At 38.6% G+C, this 18898-nt stretch overlaps 1 protein-coding gene across 2 annotated transcripts in view; it reads right to left on the bottom strand.

The window, feature by feature from the left end:
• Positions 1–18898, bottom strand: part of LOC133641115 (rho-associated protein kinase 2-like) — a 146500-nt gene that overhangs the window by 13596 nt on the left and 114006 nt on the right. For both annotated transcript variants that reach the window (XM_062034989.1, XM_062034988.1), the window contains exons 23-29: positions 18263–18356; positions 18058–18152; positions 15624–15812; positions 10831–10999; positions 8763–8830; positions 7130–7218; positions 1937–2015 (exon numbers count right to left, since the gene is read on the bottom strand). In XM_062034989.1, the coding sequence (XP_061890973.1) occupies positions 1937–2015; positions 7130–7218; positions 8763–8830; positions 10831–10999; positions 15624–15812; positions 18058–18152; positions 18263–18356 (783 nt within the window). The remainder of the gene's footprint in view (positions 1–1936; positions 2016–7129; positions 7219–8762; positions 8831–10830; positions 11000–15623; positions 15813–18057; positions 18153–18262; positions 18357–18898) is intronic.

Raw genomic sequence — 18898 nt, 5'->3', positions numbered from 1 at the left:
ACGTGCAGAACAAAGCAGAAGATCTTAGATTTGAACCCTGATCATGGTTGGAAATTTGGTATGTTTTCAAAATGTATGTTTTAATGATATTAAAATTGTTTACCCTATTTTTTGGACTATAAAATCCTTTCATTTTCTCAAAACTTGACGGTGCGCCTTATAACCCGGTGCGCTTAATGTACGGAATAATTTTGGTCGTGCTTACCGACCTTGCAGCTATTTTTAATGTGGTACATGGTGAAATGATAAGTGTGACCAGTAGATGGCAGTCACACATAAGAGATAAGTGTAGATTGCAATATGACGGCAGATACGTGTAGACGGCAATATGACTCAAGTAAACAACACCAAAATTGTATACCGGTATGTTCCATTGAAAATATAGAACATTACACACGGCGCTGAAAAATCTATCAAAATGTTTTAGTACGACTTTGGTAAGCTATGAAGCCGCACCGCTTGATGGATTGTACTGTGCTTCAACATACCAGTATTATTATGGTGCGTGTATAAGGTAAGACATTATCTAGTGTTTTGTTTCGCAATGTTATGCAAAAGCTACTTTTCTTACCTTCTGGTACCCGCTGATCTGTATTTGGGATCTGCATAAGTCCTGAAAATTTGCGCGCCTCCGCCATTGTAGTCTGTGGCGACGCCGTAGTCGATAAGCTTCGTCTTTTTCTCTATCTTCTTCTTATGGGACATTCTTCCTCCACTGTTGCCATTTATAATATGAAGTAGTGTAAAGTTCTTACTTATATCTGCCATGAAAGCACTAAAACATACCGGTGTAATGAGTTTACATTATTCACCCAAGGAATTTTAGTTATTAGAGAGTTCCGGTTGGACAGTTTTTCACCGTTTTTCACTTGTTGCACTAGTGAGCCACGGATGAGGAGATGCTGCTCCGTTATTCATTGAAGTCAAGTCTGAATGTCATTAAAACAGTTAGCGCCATCTTTTGACACTTCTTCCACCCCCGTCCTTGCACGCTACACCGCTACATCAAAGATGACGGGGAGAAGACGCTGCCGAATGTGAGCCACGTAAATAAGACCGCCCACAAAACGGCGCATCCTGAAGCGACTGTCAGAAAGCGGCTTGAAGATGATCTGTAAAACATCATCTATGCAACATTTTGACCAAAGAACCACCATTACATGTTATGTAGACCACAAGGAAGTATTTTACATTTAGAAAAAAGAAAAAAAAAAAGACCCCTTTAATGCGCCCTATAATCTGGTGCGTCTTTTGTATGAAAATAGACCTGAATGGACCCGCTCATCGACAGTGCGCCTTATAATCTGATGCGCCCTATGGTCCGGAAAATACGGTAATATGCTAAACTTCAGGATATTAATAAAACAAGTAGACTGTTACAAAATCATTCTGATTATCAAAGATGGTAGATAAATAAATGATAAATGGGTTATACTTGTATAGCGCTTTTCTACCTTCAAGGTACTCAAAGCGCTTTGACAGTATTTCCACATTCACCCATTCACACACACATTCACACACTGATGGCGGGAGCTGCCATGCAAGGCGCTAACCAGCAGCCATCAGGAGCAAGGGTGAAGTGTCTTGCCCAAGGACACAACGGACGTGACTAGGATGGATGAGTGATTAATAATTATCTCTCAATTAAAACTTTTGATATTATGGAAATTCATTCTGTTGCTCAACGTAATATAATTTATATGGTCCTGTGATACCCGTGATTTCATCCTGGACCACCAATTTTTGACCTTGGTGTTTGTCAAATCCTAGTTACGGCTCTGGTCTCAACTTCAGTGTTTAAAAATAATGAAAAATGTCATGTCAAGAGCTGAAGTGGCGCAATAAACAGTTCATGGAAAATGTTTCATACACTGCAGAGCATTACCAACTGGAAGGAGATAGAAACATATTTTTTGATGTGGTATTATTACCCTACCTGAAATATCCGAGGGATTTCTCTGGCGTCTGCACGGTACACATCTGTCTGGGTCACAGGCCGGACGTGAAACAGCTTGCTGCGGTAGGGAAGAAGAGACAATAGCTCAAATAAAAATAAAAACACAACCCTAAATAAAGTAGATGTACAGTAAGAATATAACATTCAATCTGGTCTAAGTTCACTGCTTCAATAGAAGTTTCTTGCCAGGTTGCAACTCTCAACTGGACATCAAACTTTGACAACTTTGAACATTCCTTTTGAACGCCATACCTTGTTGTTGTGTGCATTCTCGGCAATCGCCAAACTGTCATTAATTCTATTTCTATTTCTTTTCTCAGAGCAAGAACTCTATTTAATGATTGATGATTGCTGGCATAGCATGTTGGATGATGGTAGCTCAGTCACACGTTCATGTTAACTCTTCTTTTCAAAGTTTGTACTTTTCCAGAACCTTCCAACAGGGGTAACAATACTTAAAGGCCTACTGAAAGCCACTACTACCGACCACGCGTCTGATAGTTTATACATCAATGATGAAATCTTAACATTGCAACACATGCCAATACGGCCGGGTTAACTTATAAAGTGCAATTTTAAATTTCCCGCTAAAAATCCGGTTGAAAACGTCTATGTATGATGACGTATGCGCGTGACGTCAATAGTTAAACGGAAGTATTCGGACACCATTGAATCCAATACAAAAAAGCTCTGTTTTCATCTCAAAATTCCACAGTATTCTGGACATCTGTGTTGGTGAATCTTTTGCAATTTGTTTAATGAACAATGGAGACTGCAAAGAAGAAAGTTGTAGGTGGGATCGGTGTATTAGCGGCTGGCTGCAGCAACACAACCAGGAGGACTTTGACTTGGATAGCAGACGCGCTAGCTGACGCTAGCCGCCGGCCGCACGGATGATCGGGTGAAGTCCTTCGTCCTTCCGTCGATCGCTGGAACGCAGGTGAGCACGGGTGTTGATGAGCAGATGAGGGCTGGCTGGCGTAGGTGGAGAGCTAATGTTTTTAGCATAGCTCTGTGAGGTCCCGTTGCTAAGTTAGCTTCAATGGCGTCATTAGCAACAGCATTGTTAATCTTCGCCAAGCTGGAAAGCATTAACCGTGTAGTTACAGGTCCATGGTTTAATAGTATTGTTGATTTTCTGTCTATCCTTCCAGTCAGGGGTTTATTTCTTTTGTTTCTATCTGCATTTAAGCACGATGCTATCACGTTAGCTCCGTAGCTAAAGTGCTTCACCGATGTATTGTCGTGGAGATAAAAGTCACTGTGAATGTCCATTTCGCGTTCTCGACTCTCATTTTCAAGAGGATAAAGTATTCGAGGTGGTTTAAAATACAAATCCGTGATCCACAATAGAAAAAGGAGAGAGTGTGGAATCCAATGAGCCAGCTTGTACCTAAGTTACGGTCAGAGCGAAAAAAGATGCATCCTGCACTGCACTCTAGTCCTTCACTCTCACGTTCCTCATCCACGAATCTTTCATCCTCGCTCAAATTAATGGGGTAATCGTCACTTTCTCGGTCCGAATCGCTCTCGCTGCTGGTGTAAACAATGGGGAAATGTGAGGAGCCTTTCAACTTGTGACGTTACGCTACTTCCGGTACAGGCAAGGCTTTTTTTATCAGCAACCAAAAGTTGCGAACTTTATCGTCGATGTTCTCTACTAAATCCTTTCAGCAAAAATATGGCAATATCGCGAAATGATCAAGTATGACACATAGAATGGATCTGCTATCCCCGTTTAAATAAAAACATTTCATTTCAGTAGGCCTTTAATAATAATGCAAACACAGATGCATTGTTATGCTATAAACCAGGGGTGTCAAACTTGTTTTCATTGAGGGCCACACCGCAGTCATGGCTGCCAATAGAGGGCCGCTTGTAACAGTTAATAATTAATGAATTTGCCTATGAATTTATATATTTAAAAAAATGTTAACGTAAAAAGTAAAACCATTTTTTACAGAAAAAACTGGCAGCTTAGTTCCCAGACTTTTACTGTAAAATATATGGTGTTTTTTTTTTTTAATTATTATTATTTTTACAACATACTACTGTAAATAGGAATACAGTACCGCTGTTTAATTTTATTTTGGCAACTCGGCTGCCAATTTTTTACCATAATAAAATGTGGCACCATAAAATCATCAACCGTGGATTTTACAGTAAAAAAAAACAAAACAAAAACTGACAGCTCAGTCGACAGAATTTTACTGTAAAAAAACAAACATTGGTCGTTTTTTTTCAAAATACAGTAATATGCTGTAAAAAACTCCCTAAATTTTACAGTAAAATGTATTCGTAATTTTCATAGTGTACAATTTGATGGATAACTTGCTTCAAAATCATAAGTTAAGCAGATATTTAAGTATTTATTTGGATTTTGACCAAAAAAGTTAGATAATATAATATTTGTTGCAATATTGGACACTGATTTTTTCCCTGTCAATCTGGAAAAAAAAACCAATACCTTTAGTAAGAAAATAATAAAGTAAAGAAAGAAAATATATGGTATTTTATTGACACATATTATTTCCAGGCTTTTGCAGGCCATATAAAATGACGTGGAGGGCCTTGAGTTTGACACCTGTGCTATAAACAAATCGAATTCCATCCATCTATCAATTTTCTACCGATTGTCAGTTTTGGGCTGGCGGGTTCATATTTTGGAAATAAAAATGAAAGGAAAACACACAGACTTAACAATTATTTGATCTAAATGTCACCTGTCTGTGTTTGCGTTGCACTTTGAATATTTAAAACATATATTAAGCTTTTTCAGCAATATCACTAACCTGGAGAAACTCCATACATCCACAAAACAACGCAATTGATTCACTCCAACTTTAAGCAATTATATCTTATTGGCTTATAAAATGTTTATTTGAGCTGACCAAAGTGCATTGGGCTTAATGTTAAACTGGTGTATGCCATGACCTAGTAACCTTTACCTTATTTTTCCTCATTCAATGAGACTTAAAGGGGAACTACACTTTTTTGGGAACTTTGCCAATCATCCACAATCCTTATGTAAGACAAGAACAAGCACGTCTTTCTCTGCGTTCTAAATAGTAAAAAATAACTGGTAACCAGAGCTGGCAAACAATGGTAATGGGGTTCATCTATTCCACATATGAAGCCCTCTTCAAAAAAAATCCAAGAATTGCCAACAACACTTCATTTATATGCTGTGACCTGCATAATAACCGAGCTATTAAAACAGTATTAACACAGAGGAACATTTTTTAGTAACAAAGCGCCTTGCTTACAGAGATTCAAGCAAGCTTCCTGAGCAACTAGGTTTCTGCTGCCGCTCTAAATCGCATCTGAGTTTGGAAAAGTGAATGCTAGATTATAAATCATGCCTCACACCTGTATAGAAGAAGATTGTGGCCATAAAGAGAGAATTTGGTCAACTTTGAAATTAAACTTGAAAGCGAAGACATCGTAGGAAGATGCAGCAAGATGCTCGTTTCATCCCAGCATTTTTAACCTGAGGAGTGAGGATTATGCTAAATTCATCACCTAAACGGGGAGTATAAAGCCTACACATCAGTCGGCATCCGAGTGAGAGCGGACATTGTACAGCAAGTGTTTGTTTTATTAGGTTTGTATTTCTTGTGTAGCACTTTGCACTACTACTACATGATGGTTAGTTTGACTAAAGCTGGTTCTTCTTTGCACCCAGCTTCTATCGAAAACTTGTAGCACGTCCCCCTTATTTTCGGGTTAAAAAATATAAAGTTCTGCATAGAGATGTCTGATAATATTGGACTGCCGATATTATCGGCTGATATATGCTTTAAAATGTAATATCGGAAATGATCCGTATCAGTTTCAAAAAGTAAAATGTATGACTTTTGAAAACGCCGCTGTGTACACGGACGTAGGGAGAAGTACAGCCACGCTTCCGTCAGTCTACCCCAGGGCAGCTGTGGCTACGAAAGTAGCTTACCACCACCAGGTGTGAATGATTGATGGGTTCAGAAAAACATGTAAAGCGACTTTGGGTACTTAGAAAAGCGCTATATAAATCCCAGGTATTATTATTATTATTATTATTACAGAGCGCCAATAAACCTTAAAGGCACTGCCTTTGCGTGCCGGCCTAATCACTTAATATCTGTGGCTTTTCACACACACAAGTGAATGCCAGGCATACTTGGTCAACAGCCATACAGGTCACACTGAGGGTTGCCGTATAAACAACTTTAACACTGCTACAAATATGCGCCACACTGTGAACCCACACCAAACAAGAATGACAAACACATTTCGGGAGAACATCCGCACCGTAACACAACAGAACAAATACCCAGAACCCCTTGCAGCACTAACTCTCCAGGGACGCTACAATATACACCCCCCCGCCCCCCAACCCCGCCCACCTCAACCTCCTCATGCTCTCCCAGGGAGAGCATGTCCCAAATTCCAAGCTGCTGTTTTGAGACATGTTAAAAAAAATAATGCACTTTGTGACTTCAATAATAAATATGGCATTTTTTTCCATAACTTGAGTTGATTTATTTTGGAAAACCTTGTTACATTGTTTAATGCACCCAGCGGGGCATCACAACAAAGTTAGGCATAATAATGTGTTAATTCCACGACTGTATTTTTCGGTATGGGTTGATATCGGAATTGGTAATTAAGAGTTGGACAATATCGGAATATCAGCAAAAAAAGCCATTATCGGACATCTCTAGTTCTGCATCATCATCTGTCCCAAAGTAGTTGTTGTTGACTCTCACAAAGTCTGCTGTTGTTTGTTGATGGAAATAGCATTTCTTGCGACGCATTCTGCAAAGTCAATGAGCCAAGGGAAAGACGTTTCACTCATGCTTAAAATGAGTAAATATTACAGATTACCATGAAAGAGCCTGTCACTACATTACATACCTTCTAACAGCATGTATATAAAACGCTGTTGGAGGTACTTTAGAGGGCTTTATAGGGCAGAACAGATCGCATCCCTATTACCTGCATTGCTAGCTGTCTTGCTACTGTTGCAGTTTTTTACAACGTTGAATGCAAACAAATGAGAAAGATGTGTTTTTGTTTCACATAAGCATCGTGAATGATAAGCAACATTTTTAAACAAGGTGACAATGCCGTTAAATGTCACTATGTTCTTTTTACTAATCTGATGGTGGATTATTTGATGAATGAACTCACTCTATGTCCAAAGTCATGAAAGGGTTAGCCAGCTCTCGGTCCAGCTCGCTGTTGTAGAACAGAATTTTTTTACTGCTCACCACGATATACTGTACAGGGAAACAAAGGGGGCGAACTCGGTTAATGATAAAGACATTATTAAAGGTAAATACAAAACCCAAAACCAGTGAAGTTGGCACGTTGTGTAAATCGCAAATAAAAACAGAATACAATGATTTGCAAATCCTTTTCAACTTATATTCAATTGAATAGACTGCAAAAACAAGATACTTAATGTTCACACTGGAAAACGTTTTTTTGTGCAAATATTAGCTCATTTGGATTTTGTGGCAAAAAGACTGAGAAAGTTGAGGAATGCTCATCAAACACTTGTTTGAAACAAAGAGGAAAAGAACCATCCGGATTGTTATAGGCGCAAAGTGTAAAAGCCAGCATCTGTGATGGTATGGGGGTGTATTAGTGCCCAAGACATGGGTAACTTACACATCTGTGAAGGCGCCATTAATGCTGAAAGGTACATACAGGTTTTGGAGCAACATATGTTGCCATCCAAGCAACGTCTTTTTTATGGACGCCCCTGCTTATTTCAGCAAGACAATGCCAAGCCACGTGTTACAACAGCGTGGCTTCGTAGTAAAAGAGTGCGGGTACTAGACTGGCCTGCCTGTAGTCCAGACCTGTCTCCCATTGAAAATGTGTGGCGCATTATGAAGCCTAAAATACCACAACGGAGAACCCCGGACTGTTGAACAACTTAAGCTGTACATCAAGCAAGAATGGGAAAGAATTCCACCTAAAAAACTTCAAAAATTGGTCTCCTCAGTTCCCAAAGTGTTGTTAAAAGGAAAGGCCATGTAACACAGTGGTAAAAATGCCCATGTGCCAACTTTTTTGCAATGTGTTGCTGCCATTAAATTCTAAGTTAATGATTTAATTAAGTTTCTCAGTTTTAACATTAAATATCTTGTCTTTGCAGTCAATTCAATTGAATATACCATATTTTTCGGACTATAAGTCGCAGTTTTTTTCATACTTTGGCCGGGGGTGCGACTTATACTCTTGAGCGACTTATGTGTGAAATTATTAACACATTACCGTAAAATACCAAATAATATTATTTAGCTCATTCACATAAGAGACTAGACGTATAAGATTTCATGGGATTTAGCGATTAGGAGTGACAGATTGTTTGGTAAACGTATAGCATGTTCTATATGTTATAGTTATTTGAATGACTCTTACCATAATATGTTACGTTAACATACCACGCACTTTCTCAGTTGGTTATTTATGCCTCATATAACGTACACTTATTCAGCCTGTTGTTCACTATTCTTAATTTATTTTAAATTGCCTTTCAAATGTCTATTCTTGGTGTTGGCTTTTATCAAATAAATTTCCCCAAAAAATGCGACTTATACTCCAGTGCGACTTATATATGTTTTTTTCCTTCTTTATTATGCATTTTCGGCCGGTGCGACTTATACTCCGGAGCGACTTATACTCCGAAAAATACGGTAAGTTGAAAAGGATTTGCAAATCATTGTATTCTGTTTTTATTTACGAATTACACAACGTGCCAACTTCACTGGTTTTGGGTTTTGTACAGAAGAGATGATCACTGCTATAATACCTTTTTGTCCCAGCCAAATCGCTTTGTCTGCTTGGTAGGAAGTGAAAGAAATCCCTCCAGTCTGGAGTCTACAAGATAGTACAACACAAATGGGAGATGTGTTAATGACATTTAATTGACTTTTAAACACAATTTTAGTAAGTAAGGTTCTTCTCCAAAGTTGCAAGCTTACAATTGTCTTGGTAATATGAAGAACTAACAATCAGGGGTCATGCTTTAAAGGCCTACTGAAAGCCACTACTACCGACCACGCAGTCTGATAGTTTATATATCAATGATGAAATCTTAACATTGCAACACATGCCAATACGACCGGGTTAACTTATAAAGTGCAATTTTACATTTCCCGCTAAACTTCCGGTTGAAAACGTCTATGTATGATGACGTATGCGTGTGACGTCAATGGTTGAAACGGAAGTATTCGGACCCCATTGGATCCAATACAAAAAGCTCTGTTTTCCTCGCAAAATTCCACAGTATTCTGGACATCTGTGTTGGTGAATCTTTTGCAATTTGTTTAATGAACAATGAAGACTGCAAAGAAGAAAGTTGTAGGTGGGATCGGTGTATTAGCGGCGGACTACAGCAACACAACCAGGAGGACTTTGAGATGGATAGCAGACGCGCTATCCGACGCTAGCCGCCGACCGCATCTATGATCGGGTGAAGTCCTTCGTCGCTCCGTCGATCGCTGGAACGCAGGTGAGCACGGGTGTTGATGAGCGGATGAGGGCTGGCTGGCGTAGGTGGAGCGCTAATGTTTTTATCATAGCTCTGACGAGGTCCCGTAGCTAAGTTAGCTTCAATGGCGTCGTTAGCAACAGCATTGTTAAGCTTCGCCAGGCTGGAAAGCATTAACCGTGTAGTTACAGGTCCATGGTTTAATAGTATTGTTGATTTTCTGTCTATCCTTCCAGTCAGGGGTTTATTTCTTTTGTTTCTATCTGCATTTAAGCCCAATACTATCACGTTAGCTCCGTAGCTAAAGAGCTTCGCCGATGTATTGTCGTGGAGATAAAAGTCACTGTGAATGTCCATTTCGCGTTCTCGACTCTCATTTTCAAGAGGATATAGTATCCGAGGTGGTTTAAAATACAAATCCGTGATCCAGAATAGAAAAAGGAGAAAGTGTGGAATCCAATGAGCCCTTTTACCTAAGTTATGGTCAGAGCGAAAAAAGATACATCCTGCACTGCACTCTAGTCCTTCACTCTCACGCTACTCATCCACAAATCTTTCATCCTCGCTCAAATTAATGGGGTAATCGTCGCTTTCTCGGTCCGAATCGCTCTCGCTGCTGGTGTAAACAATGGAGAAATGTGAGGAGCCTTTCAACCTGCGACGTCACGCTACTTCCGGTACAGGCAAGGCTTTTTTTAATCAGCGACCAAAAGTTGCGAACTTTATTGTCGACGTTCTCTACTAAATCCTTTCAGCAAAAATATGGCAATATCGCAAAATGATCAAGTATGACACATAGAATGGATCTGCTATCCCCGTTTAAATAAAAAAAAATAATTCCGTAGGCCTTTAACACCTGATTTATCACATACTGTAAATGCTGTGTACCAAAACTTTTGTTCATTTTGTTGATAACAGTCAAAGTGTGAGTAAAACAGGATTAAAAGACACAGCAGATTGAACAGAGAAGAGGGATTAGTCATCATGCTGAGCTAAATGTAATATTTGATGTATATTAATCCACAATGGATATTATTCATGTACACCATGAACCGCCATGCAGGGTCACCTGCACTCTCAGGCTCAGGCTGCTGGTAGGTGAGAGCCAGGGGACTCTGGCCCCGCTCTTCACATTCCTCAGAGTCCTCAGAGTCAGAGTCAAGGAGAGCGTGTGCAGAACGTCGGAGGTCGGGCCGAGTGTCGACGCGCACTGATTTGTGTGTGCGCTGGTAGGTGAAGGACATTGATTCGGAGGTTTGTGAGTGAGTAATACGCACTACGCCCCAAGGGGGAAGGAGGAGGGGGGGGGGAAAAAAGATGAAAAAGTGCAGAAGATTGAAAGTGAAAACAGGAAGAGGAGATAATAATAGTAAATGTTTGGCGGTACCTGGGTAACCTTCGCTCCCGTCCAAGTCGTTGGCACTGCTGATGCTGGTGGAGTCCAGGGAGTGAACGCTGAGGGAGGTGAGCTGGCACCGGAGCTGCTCGATGTCGCTGTCTTTGCTGGCCAACGTCATTTGGAGCTCCTGGCGCACCTGGTTCTCCTCTACGATTAGCTGTGCGACAAACACAAACGTGCAATTTGGTTTTTCTCAGCTCCGAATTATAGGTTTGTAAAGTTAAAAGTTAAAAGTACCAATGATTGTCACACACACAATAGGTGTGGCAAAATTATTCTCTGCATTTGACTCATCACCCTTGATCACTCCCTGGGAGGTGAGAGGAGCAGTGAGCAGCCGCGGTGGCCGCGCCCGGGAATCATTTTTGGGGATTTAACCCCCAATTCCAACCCTTGATGCTGAGTGCCAAGCAGGGAGGTAATGGGTCCCATTTTTATAGTCTTTGGTATGACTCGGCCGGGGTTGAAACTCACGACCTACCCATCTCAGGGCGGCACACTCTAACCACTAGGCCACTGAGTAGGATAAACTCGGTCTGTTTTGCCATTGTCTTATCGGTAGCAAGAATGCAAACAGGAAGATGTATGGAGTCAAAAGGGAAAATACGGTGTTAATAATAAACATAAAATAAAAAAATATTGCTTTTGCAAACTAATTTTAATCTGGGATCTCATTTATAAAGATTGCATAAACATAAAATGAGGCCAAAAAATGCACAATGTTTCCCACACAATGTATGTTGTTACGGAGCCCCTAAAGCAGGGGTCGGTAACCTTATTGGCTGAGAGAGCCATGAAAGCCAAATATTTTAAAATGCATTTCCGTGAGAGCCATATAATATTTTTTAACACTGAATACAATTAAATGCGTGCATTTTTAAGTAAGACCAACATTTTTAGAGTATAATAAGTCTCTTATTCTTCTTAATAACACTGTTTTCCTGAAGCTAACCAATAATGAATAAAATTCTTCTTACCAATAATGCGACTTCTTGAACAGGTGCGGTAGAAAACAGATGGATGGAAAGGGACAAGCGGTAGAAAATGGATGGATGGATGGATTAAAATGCATGAAAATGTTTTATATTTTGAATGTTATTTTTAACACTGTGATTACCAGCGGAATTATTCATTACTTATCGTGTTAAGCAATGTCAGGTAAGATTTATCTGAGAGCCAGATGCAGTCATCAAAAGAGCCACAGCTGGCTCGAGAGCCATAGGTTCCCTACCCCTGCCCTAAAGGGACATGGGGAAAAAAATTTTTGGGGGGGGGAATTTTTTTTTACATATGTATCTCGTGTGCACAAGAAACTATCTCGTGCGCATGCAAAGGTTTCTCGTGCGCACGAGATATGTATCACGTGTATGGATGTCCGATAATGACTTTTTGCCGATATCCGATATTGTCCAACTCTTTAATTACCGCTACCGATATCAACCGATACCGCTATATATACAGTCGTGGAATTAACACATTATTATGCCTAATTTGGACAACCAGGTATGGTGAAGATAAGGTCCTTTTTTAAAAAAATTAATAAAATAAAATAAGATAAATACATTAAAAACATTTTCTTGAATAAAAAAGAAAGTAAAAAAATATAAAAACAGTTACATAGAAACTAGTAATTAATGAAAATGAGTAAAATTAACTGTTAAAGGTTAGTACTATTAGTGGACCAGCAGCACGCACGATCATGTGTGCTTACGGACTGTATCCCTTGCAGACTGTATTGATATATATTGATATATAATGTAGGAACCAGAATATTAATAACAGAAAGAAACAACCCTTTTGTGTGAATGAATGAGGGAGGGAGGTTTTTTGGGTTGGTGTACTAATTGTAAGTGTATCTTGTGTTTTTTATGTTGATTTAATAAATAAAAAATAAAAAACGATACTGATAAAAAAACTGATACCGATAATTTCCGATATTACATTATAAAGCATTTATCGGACGATAATATTAGCAGGCCGATATTATCGGACATCTCTAATCACGTGCGCACGAGAAAGCATTGGATGCGTGCGGATGGTTTGAGGTGTGCGTGAAAATGTGTTAAATGGGCTGTTTTTCCAACTACGACTTTCCCCCCCATGTGTGTTGTGGCAAAATGTGAATGCAGGCCAAAAATGTATTTCCTTCGTGGGGGCGCGCAGCGCTCGCTGAACCTGCATTTTTGTCTTGGTGTGTCCACAGCAGATTACTAGGTGTAAGACAAACACTTTATCTCCGTGATTATTGTATTGCTACGTGTTTGACATGATTTAAGACTTTATCGTGCCCGGAAAAGGACAGTGTGCCTTTTCTGTGGGATTAATGAGATTTAAAGGTCTATTGTTAGTCCGATGTTGATGTGATAAAACCTCTTTCTTGTTTGGAATATACACACAATTGTAACTGTTATTTTTTCGTGCACATAATAAATATGTACAACGTGTTTGGATGTATTAATTTATGTCAAATTGTCATTAAATGTAATATTGCCTGACAAAAAGTGATTTGACGTAATATTTTGATATTTACACATCCCATATTTACACACTCGTATTTTACTAGAATACCCTTATGAGCATTACATATTTCAAAATCAAGTATCGTATTTTTCGGACTATAAGTCGCAGTTTTTTTCATAGTTTGGTCGGGGGTGCGACTTATACTCAGGAGCGACTTATGTGTGAAATTATTAACACATTACCATAAAATTAAATTAATAGTGCTTACAAAGTACAAAGAAGAAGAATTATGAGAAAAACATCCAACCTTATTGAAAATATTCTTCATCTCAGTATGTTAATAATGACTGAATTAATTAATTACATATTACAAACTGTTGTATATACTAATTCATAGATGTTATTTTATTATATAAAAAGGTCAGTAAATGATTTTATATAATTGTAAATGCTTTGAAGTGGGAAAGGGGTAGGATTAAATAAGCTTTGCTTCTTTCTACTCCTTTTCGGGCATGATGTAAATGAAATGATATGAAATTGTGTGATGTATTATGATGTAAATGTGTTCATGTTCGAAATAAACTAAAAGAAAGAAAGAAAGAAAATATCAAATAATATTATTTAGCTCATTCACGTAAGAGACTAGACGTATAAGATTTCATGGGATTTAGCGATTAGGAGTGACAGATTGTTTGGTAAATATTTATTTGAATGACTCTTACCATAATATGTTACGTTAACATACCAGGCACGTTCTCAGTTGGTTATTTATGCCTCATTAAACGTACACTTATTCAGCCTGTTGTTCACTATTCTTTATTTATTTTAAATTGCCTTTCAAATGTCTATTCTTGGTGTTGGGTATTATCAAATAAATTTCCCCAAAAAATTAGACTTATACTCCAGTGTGACTTATATATGTTTTTTTCCTTCTTTATTATGCATTTTCGGCCGGTGCGACTTATACTCCGGAGCGACTTATACTCCGAAAAATACGGTATACGATATCATCATTGCCAAATTTTAACCAAATACAATATTTTAAGTTTTGCCAATTTTATTTTGTTACACACAGTCAAACTGGTTTTTAAAATGCTTGGATAACTCTGCTCCCCAATTGCTCTGCAAGGCAATTACAAGACTGCAAAGTGGTACCAGATCTACCACCCGAGCAACGTCAAAAGGCAACTGTTGCGTTCCATTCCGTAGAACATCTTTAGCCCAGACTGCCTTTTCAATAAAAGCACCACAACTATGGAACTCTCTAAGTGACACTTTGAAAAGTATACCTGCACTTGTCACTTTCAAAAAACAAACAAAATTGTGGCTAGTTGAGCAACAATCGTGTTCCCATGTTTAGTTTTTACTAATTTTTACTAATTGGTTTTTATCTAGTCTGCACTTTGTCTGTGTTATTACTATTATCATTATTATCGACTCCTCTTTGCCTTATTCTTTTTATTTTCCTATTTTAATAATGTTACATCTGTGTTGTTGTTGTTGTTGGGTACAAGTGTTGTAAATTAGCTTTGGCTACAAACTCTATGATGCATACATTGGATAACTGTTTCAGATATCTATGTTTCTGTATCTGTCCCTATACCAAATAAACCTATATATATATATATATAAATGATAAATGTATGCATTATCCTGTTATATCTCACATTCTAAATTGTGTTTGGGAAAAAAGTTGTCATAAACGTTAATTAATTAAAAAAAATTATTCAAAAGAAAAAATGTTTTTATGCATATGTAAATGTGTTCAGTTATAAACATTCATTCACTTTCTTCTTTCCTTCATGGATCTAAACTTTACCGCTGTCTGTATTTTTTTCTATATTTTTATTGTAATATTTTCAGAATGTGTTTGTTCTATTTTTGGCCAAAGTAAGACAAAGAAAACAATCTGAAGTTATCTTTATTATTTTGTTTTAATGCCATGATTTTAATAGTCCGGCCCGCGTGTGTACAGATTGTCCTCCATGCGGCCCCTGAGCTAAAATGAGTTTGACACCCCTGAGGTGTAAGAAGACTTTTAGTCAGAATTCCACACAGTTTTTACAGATGAGACCCCTGGATAATCTAGACTGCTACAGTACACCAGCAAGTAGCTAAATGCACTTTAATAAGGGGACGTCACAAGGATAAGAACGCAGGCTACTGAGGAAGCAATTTCATTTCCGCTGAAAACTGAACACCTGTTACTTTTGCAAGAGATATTTGAGTCCTGATCCACTAATATCTTCTATAAAATCCCTTTTCTTCTTAGGGATATCTTCATGTATCAGTCTGTGTCTACGTCGTGTGGGCGTACTCACCGCCTGCATTTCCGACAGCTCTCTCTGGTATTTGATGATGGTGCTGTTGAGTTTCTCCTTCTCTGATCTCAGCTCCAGCTGCAGCTTCCTGTTCTCCTTCTCTCTCCTGTGCACCTCGGTGTCGGTGCCTCGGTGGACTCCCCTCACCGTCTCCCTTCGGTTCATCACCTCGGCAAGCTTGTTGATGGCCTGCGTATCGAATAGTTTGGATTCAAGTACACTGTGCTTAACTTTTTTTTTTACACTTGTATAACAGTAAAATGGTACTGAAAACAGTCTGTGGGGTTAATAGTTCAATGATTGTTGACATTAAATAGATTATTTGTGTTTACAATACTAAATTTACAGCTTTGGGAGCAATACTTGAACCCACTTATGCATGTTACTAAGACGGTTTTCAGTACTTTGTCATTTGGAATAAGACAATTACAAAAACTCACAATATTCCTGCAGTTTAATTTGATCTTTTCAAGAAAAAATACTGTTGCCACAAATATATATACAAATATAATATAATATAATAATATATCAGTATATATTATATACTGTATATATAATATGTAAATATTACATATATGCAGTGTTGGGACAAAGTAACGCGTTACTGTAACGCCGTTATTTTCGGCGGTAACTAGTAGTCTAACGCGTTATTTTTTTATATTCAGTAACTCAGTTACCGTTACTACATGATGCGTTACTGCGTTATTTTACGTAATTTTTTATATACTATCGGCTAGAAACTGAGTAGATCTAAGTGTGTTTTATTGGAGCGCTGCGGTGTCGTCCTTCTGATTCTTCTTCTGTCACAAGAGGCGCGCTCTGTGTGGGTGTGTGTGGGTGGTGGAGGTCGTGTCTGTGTTTACTAACAAGACATCATGGCGGTGCCGAAACCGAGTTTCTTAACATGGAGATATTCTCACTACTTTGCTTTTGTTGAGCACAAAGAAAATAACATTTTAGTTAAATGTAAGTTGTGTCTTGGATCAGAGATCCTATCAAAACAGCAATTCAAATCTGCTGAAACAGCTACAAAAGCAACATGCTTCGACGAAACTAGTAAAGAGAGACACACAGCGGATGGATTTTAACGGAGGGACTGCTAGCCAGGACAACATTGATAGAGCCATTGCAGCGTATGTGCTAGAAGACATGCAGGCTATTTCTACAGTGGAGTCACCCGATTTCAGGCAGCTAATTAGCATGATACCGGCATCAAATGGCAAATGGCATGGAGAACATGTTCCAAGTTCCTAGACACAGTGGACAGTGAGTACATAAACATGGAAAGCAAGCTAAAGAAGACACTCCAAACTCTGCCTCTGCTGATCATTCAGCACTGAAGGTACACACACTCTGTCAATTCTCTTATATACTCTTTCATTCTAGACTTCTAGAGTGTTTGATTATCACATAACTCTAAATGTATAGACTATAAAGTTCACAAACATAAAGAGGGATGCTAGTGGGCCAGGCCAATCTTTCCTTTTCTCTAAACTAAAACTTGGGAAATGCGTAGAGTGTTCTGGGCTTCACTGAAGACATGATTTTATTTCACAATTCCTTGAGAGAAAAAAACACCTGGTTAGGCTTTGTGTGTATAGCAGTATGTGTGCTGTATATAGTGACATGACATATAATCATGTCATGTGTGCCTTCCTTGGGTGAAGCCAGGTTTACAGCTGTGTTGTGACATGTTATTATAGTGTTTGTTACTTATGTATGTTATGTTGCAGCTATTTAAAATAGTTTTGTCAATTTGTTCTGGCCCAAAATAAATTGGCCCTTTGAAACATATCTTTGTATTTGTGAGTTGTATGTAGACCACATTGCTTAGCAGAGTTCAGTGATGCAAATGCATGTCAAGTTGATCAACAGATTGTATTATTCTCCAGTGCAATAACAGTACTGAAATGAAGGCTAAAAGGGCATTAATGGGAGCCTTAAAGCAATTTAAAAAAATAAGTAACTAAATAGTCACTTTTCACAGTAACGCATTACTTTTTTGGTGTAAGTAACTGAGTTACTTTTGAAATTAAGTAACTAGTAACTGTAACTAGTTACTGGTTTTCAGTCACTAACCCAACACTGCATATATGTTATATATTTATATTGCTACTATGATACATTTTTAGTCTACTTTATACCTATTGTTTTCGCCCTCTTTTTGTGCCCTTGTGTGTATTATTCTTTCCATCCATTGTAACTGAGCTACTGTGTGGAACAATTTCCCTTGTGGATCAATAAAGTTTGTTAAGTCTAAATCTAAGTCTAAGTCTAACGTATCAAGTTGAACACAAGCCTGCAGGCCAATATCGTTTTTAGTAACAGCCGATAAACCGTCTGGATTAATAATATCTTGTGGGAAAAAATATTCTTGAAAGTAAAGAAAAGAGTTTGACTTTTTCCCGTCTTATGTAGGCGGCGTGACACACACCTGAATTTTTAGCGTCCTTTCATTCTGCACCTGCTTTTCAAAGGACGTCATGACTGAGCTCATCTCTGTCTCCTCATCCTTCGCTTGCTGGAGCTCTGCAGGATTAGCAAATACAAGCTCATTGTTAAAGATTCTAAAATCCTTTTTCTTCTTGATTTTGCTTCTATTTGCTGTAGCTGGCAGGTCCCACAACAATAACACTCACGTTGCTGCAGTTCTTTCAGCTCGTTGTTGAGCTCCTCCTTCTCGCTGGCCAGCTTGGCAACATCCACGGTGAGCGTGCGGTTGGACTCTTCCAGCTGGGAACGAGACGAGTTAGTTTGCGTTGCTATAACAACGATAAAATTTAATGTTGCAGAACAGTGCTTGATTGGAAAACACACATTCTTCTGTCCTACTTAAAGGCCTACTGAAACCCACTACTACAGACCAGGCAGTCTGATAGTTTATATATCAATGATGAAATTTTAACATTGCAACACATGCCAATACGGCCGGGTTAACTTATAAAGTGCAATTTTAAAAATCGAAACTTCCGGTTGAAAACGTCTATGTATGATGACGTATGCGCGTGATGTCGATGGTTCAAACGGAAGTATTCGGACACATTGTATCTCAATACAAACAGCTCTGTTTTCATCTCAAAATTCCACAGTATTCTGGACATCTGCAAAGAAGAAAGTTGTAGGTGGGATCGGTGTATTAGCGGCGGACTACAGCAACACAACCAGGAGGACTTTGAGATTGATAGCAGACGCGCTAGCCGCCGACCTCACTTTGACTTCCTCCGTCTCCGGGCCGCCGACCGCATCTATGATCGGGTGAAGTCCTTCGTCGCTCC

The sequence above is a fragment of the Entelurus aequoreus genome, linkage group LG23 (assembly GCF_033978785.1).
Source record: "Entelurus aequoreus isolate RoL-2023_Sb linkage group LG23, RoL_Eaeq_v1.1, whole genome shotgun sequence".
NCBI classification, from domain to species: Eukaryota; Metazoa; Chordata; class Actinopteri; order Syngnathiformes; family Syngnathidae; genus Entelurus; species Entelurus aequoreus.
This window is presented reverse-complemented; position numbering and strand designations above follow the sequence as displayed.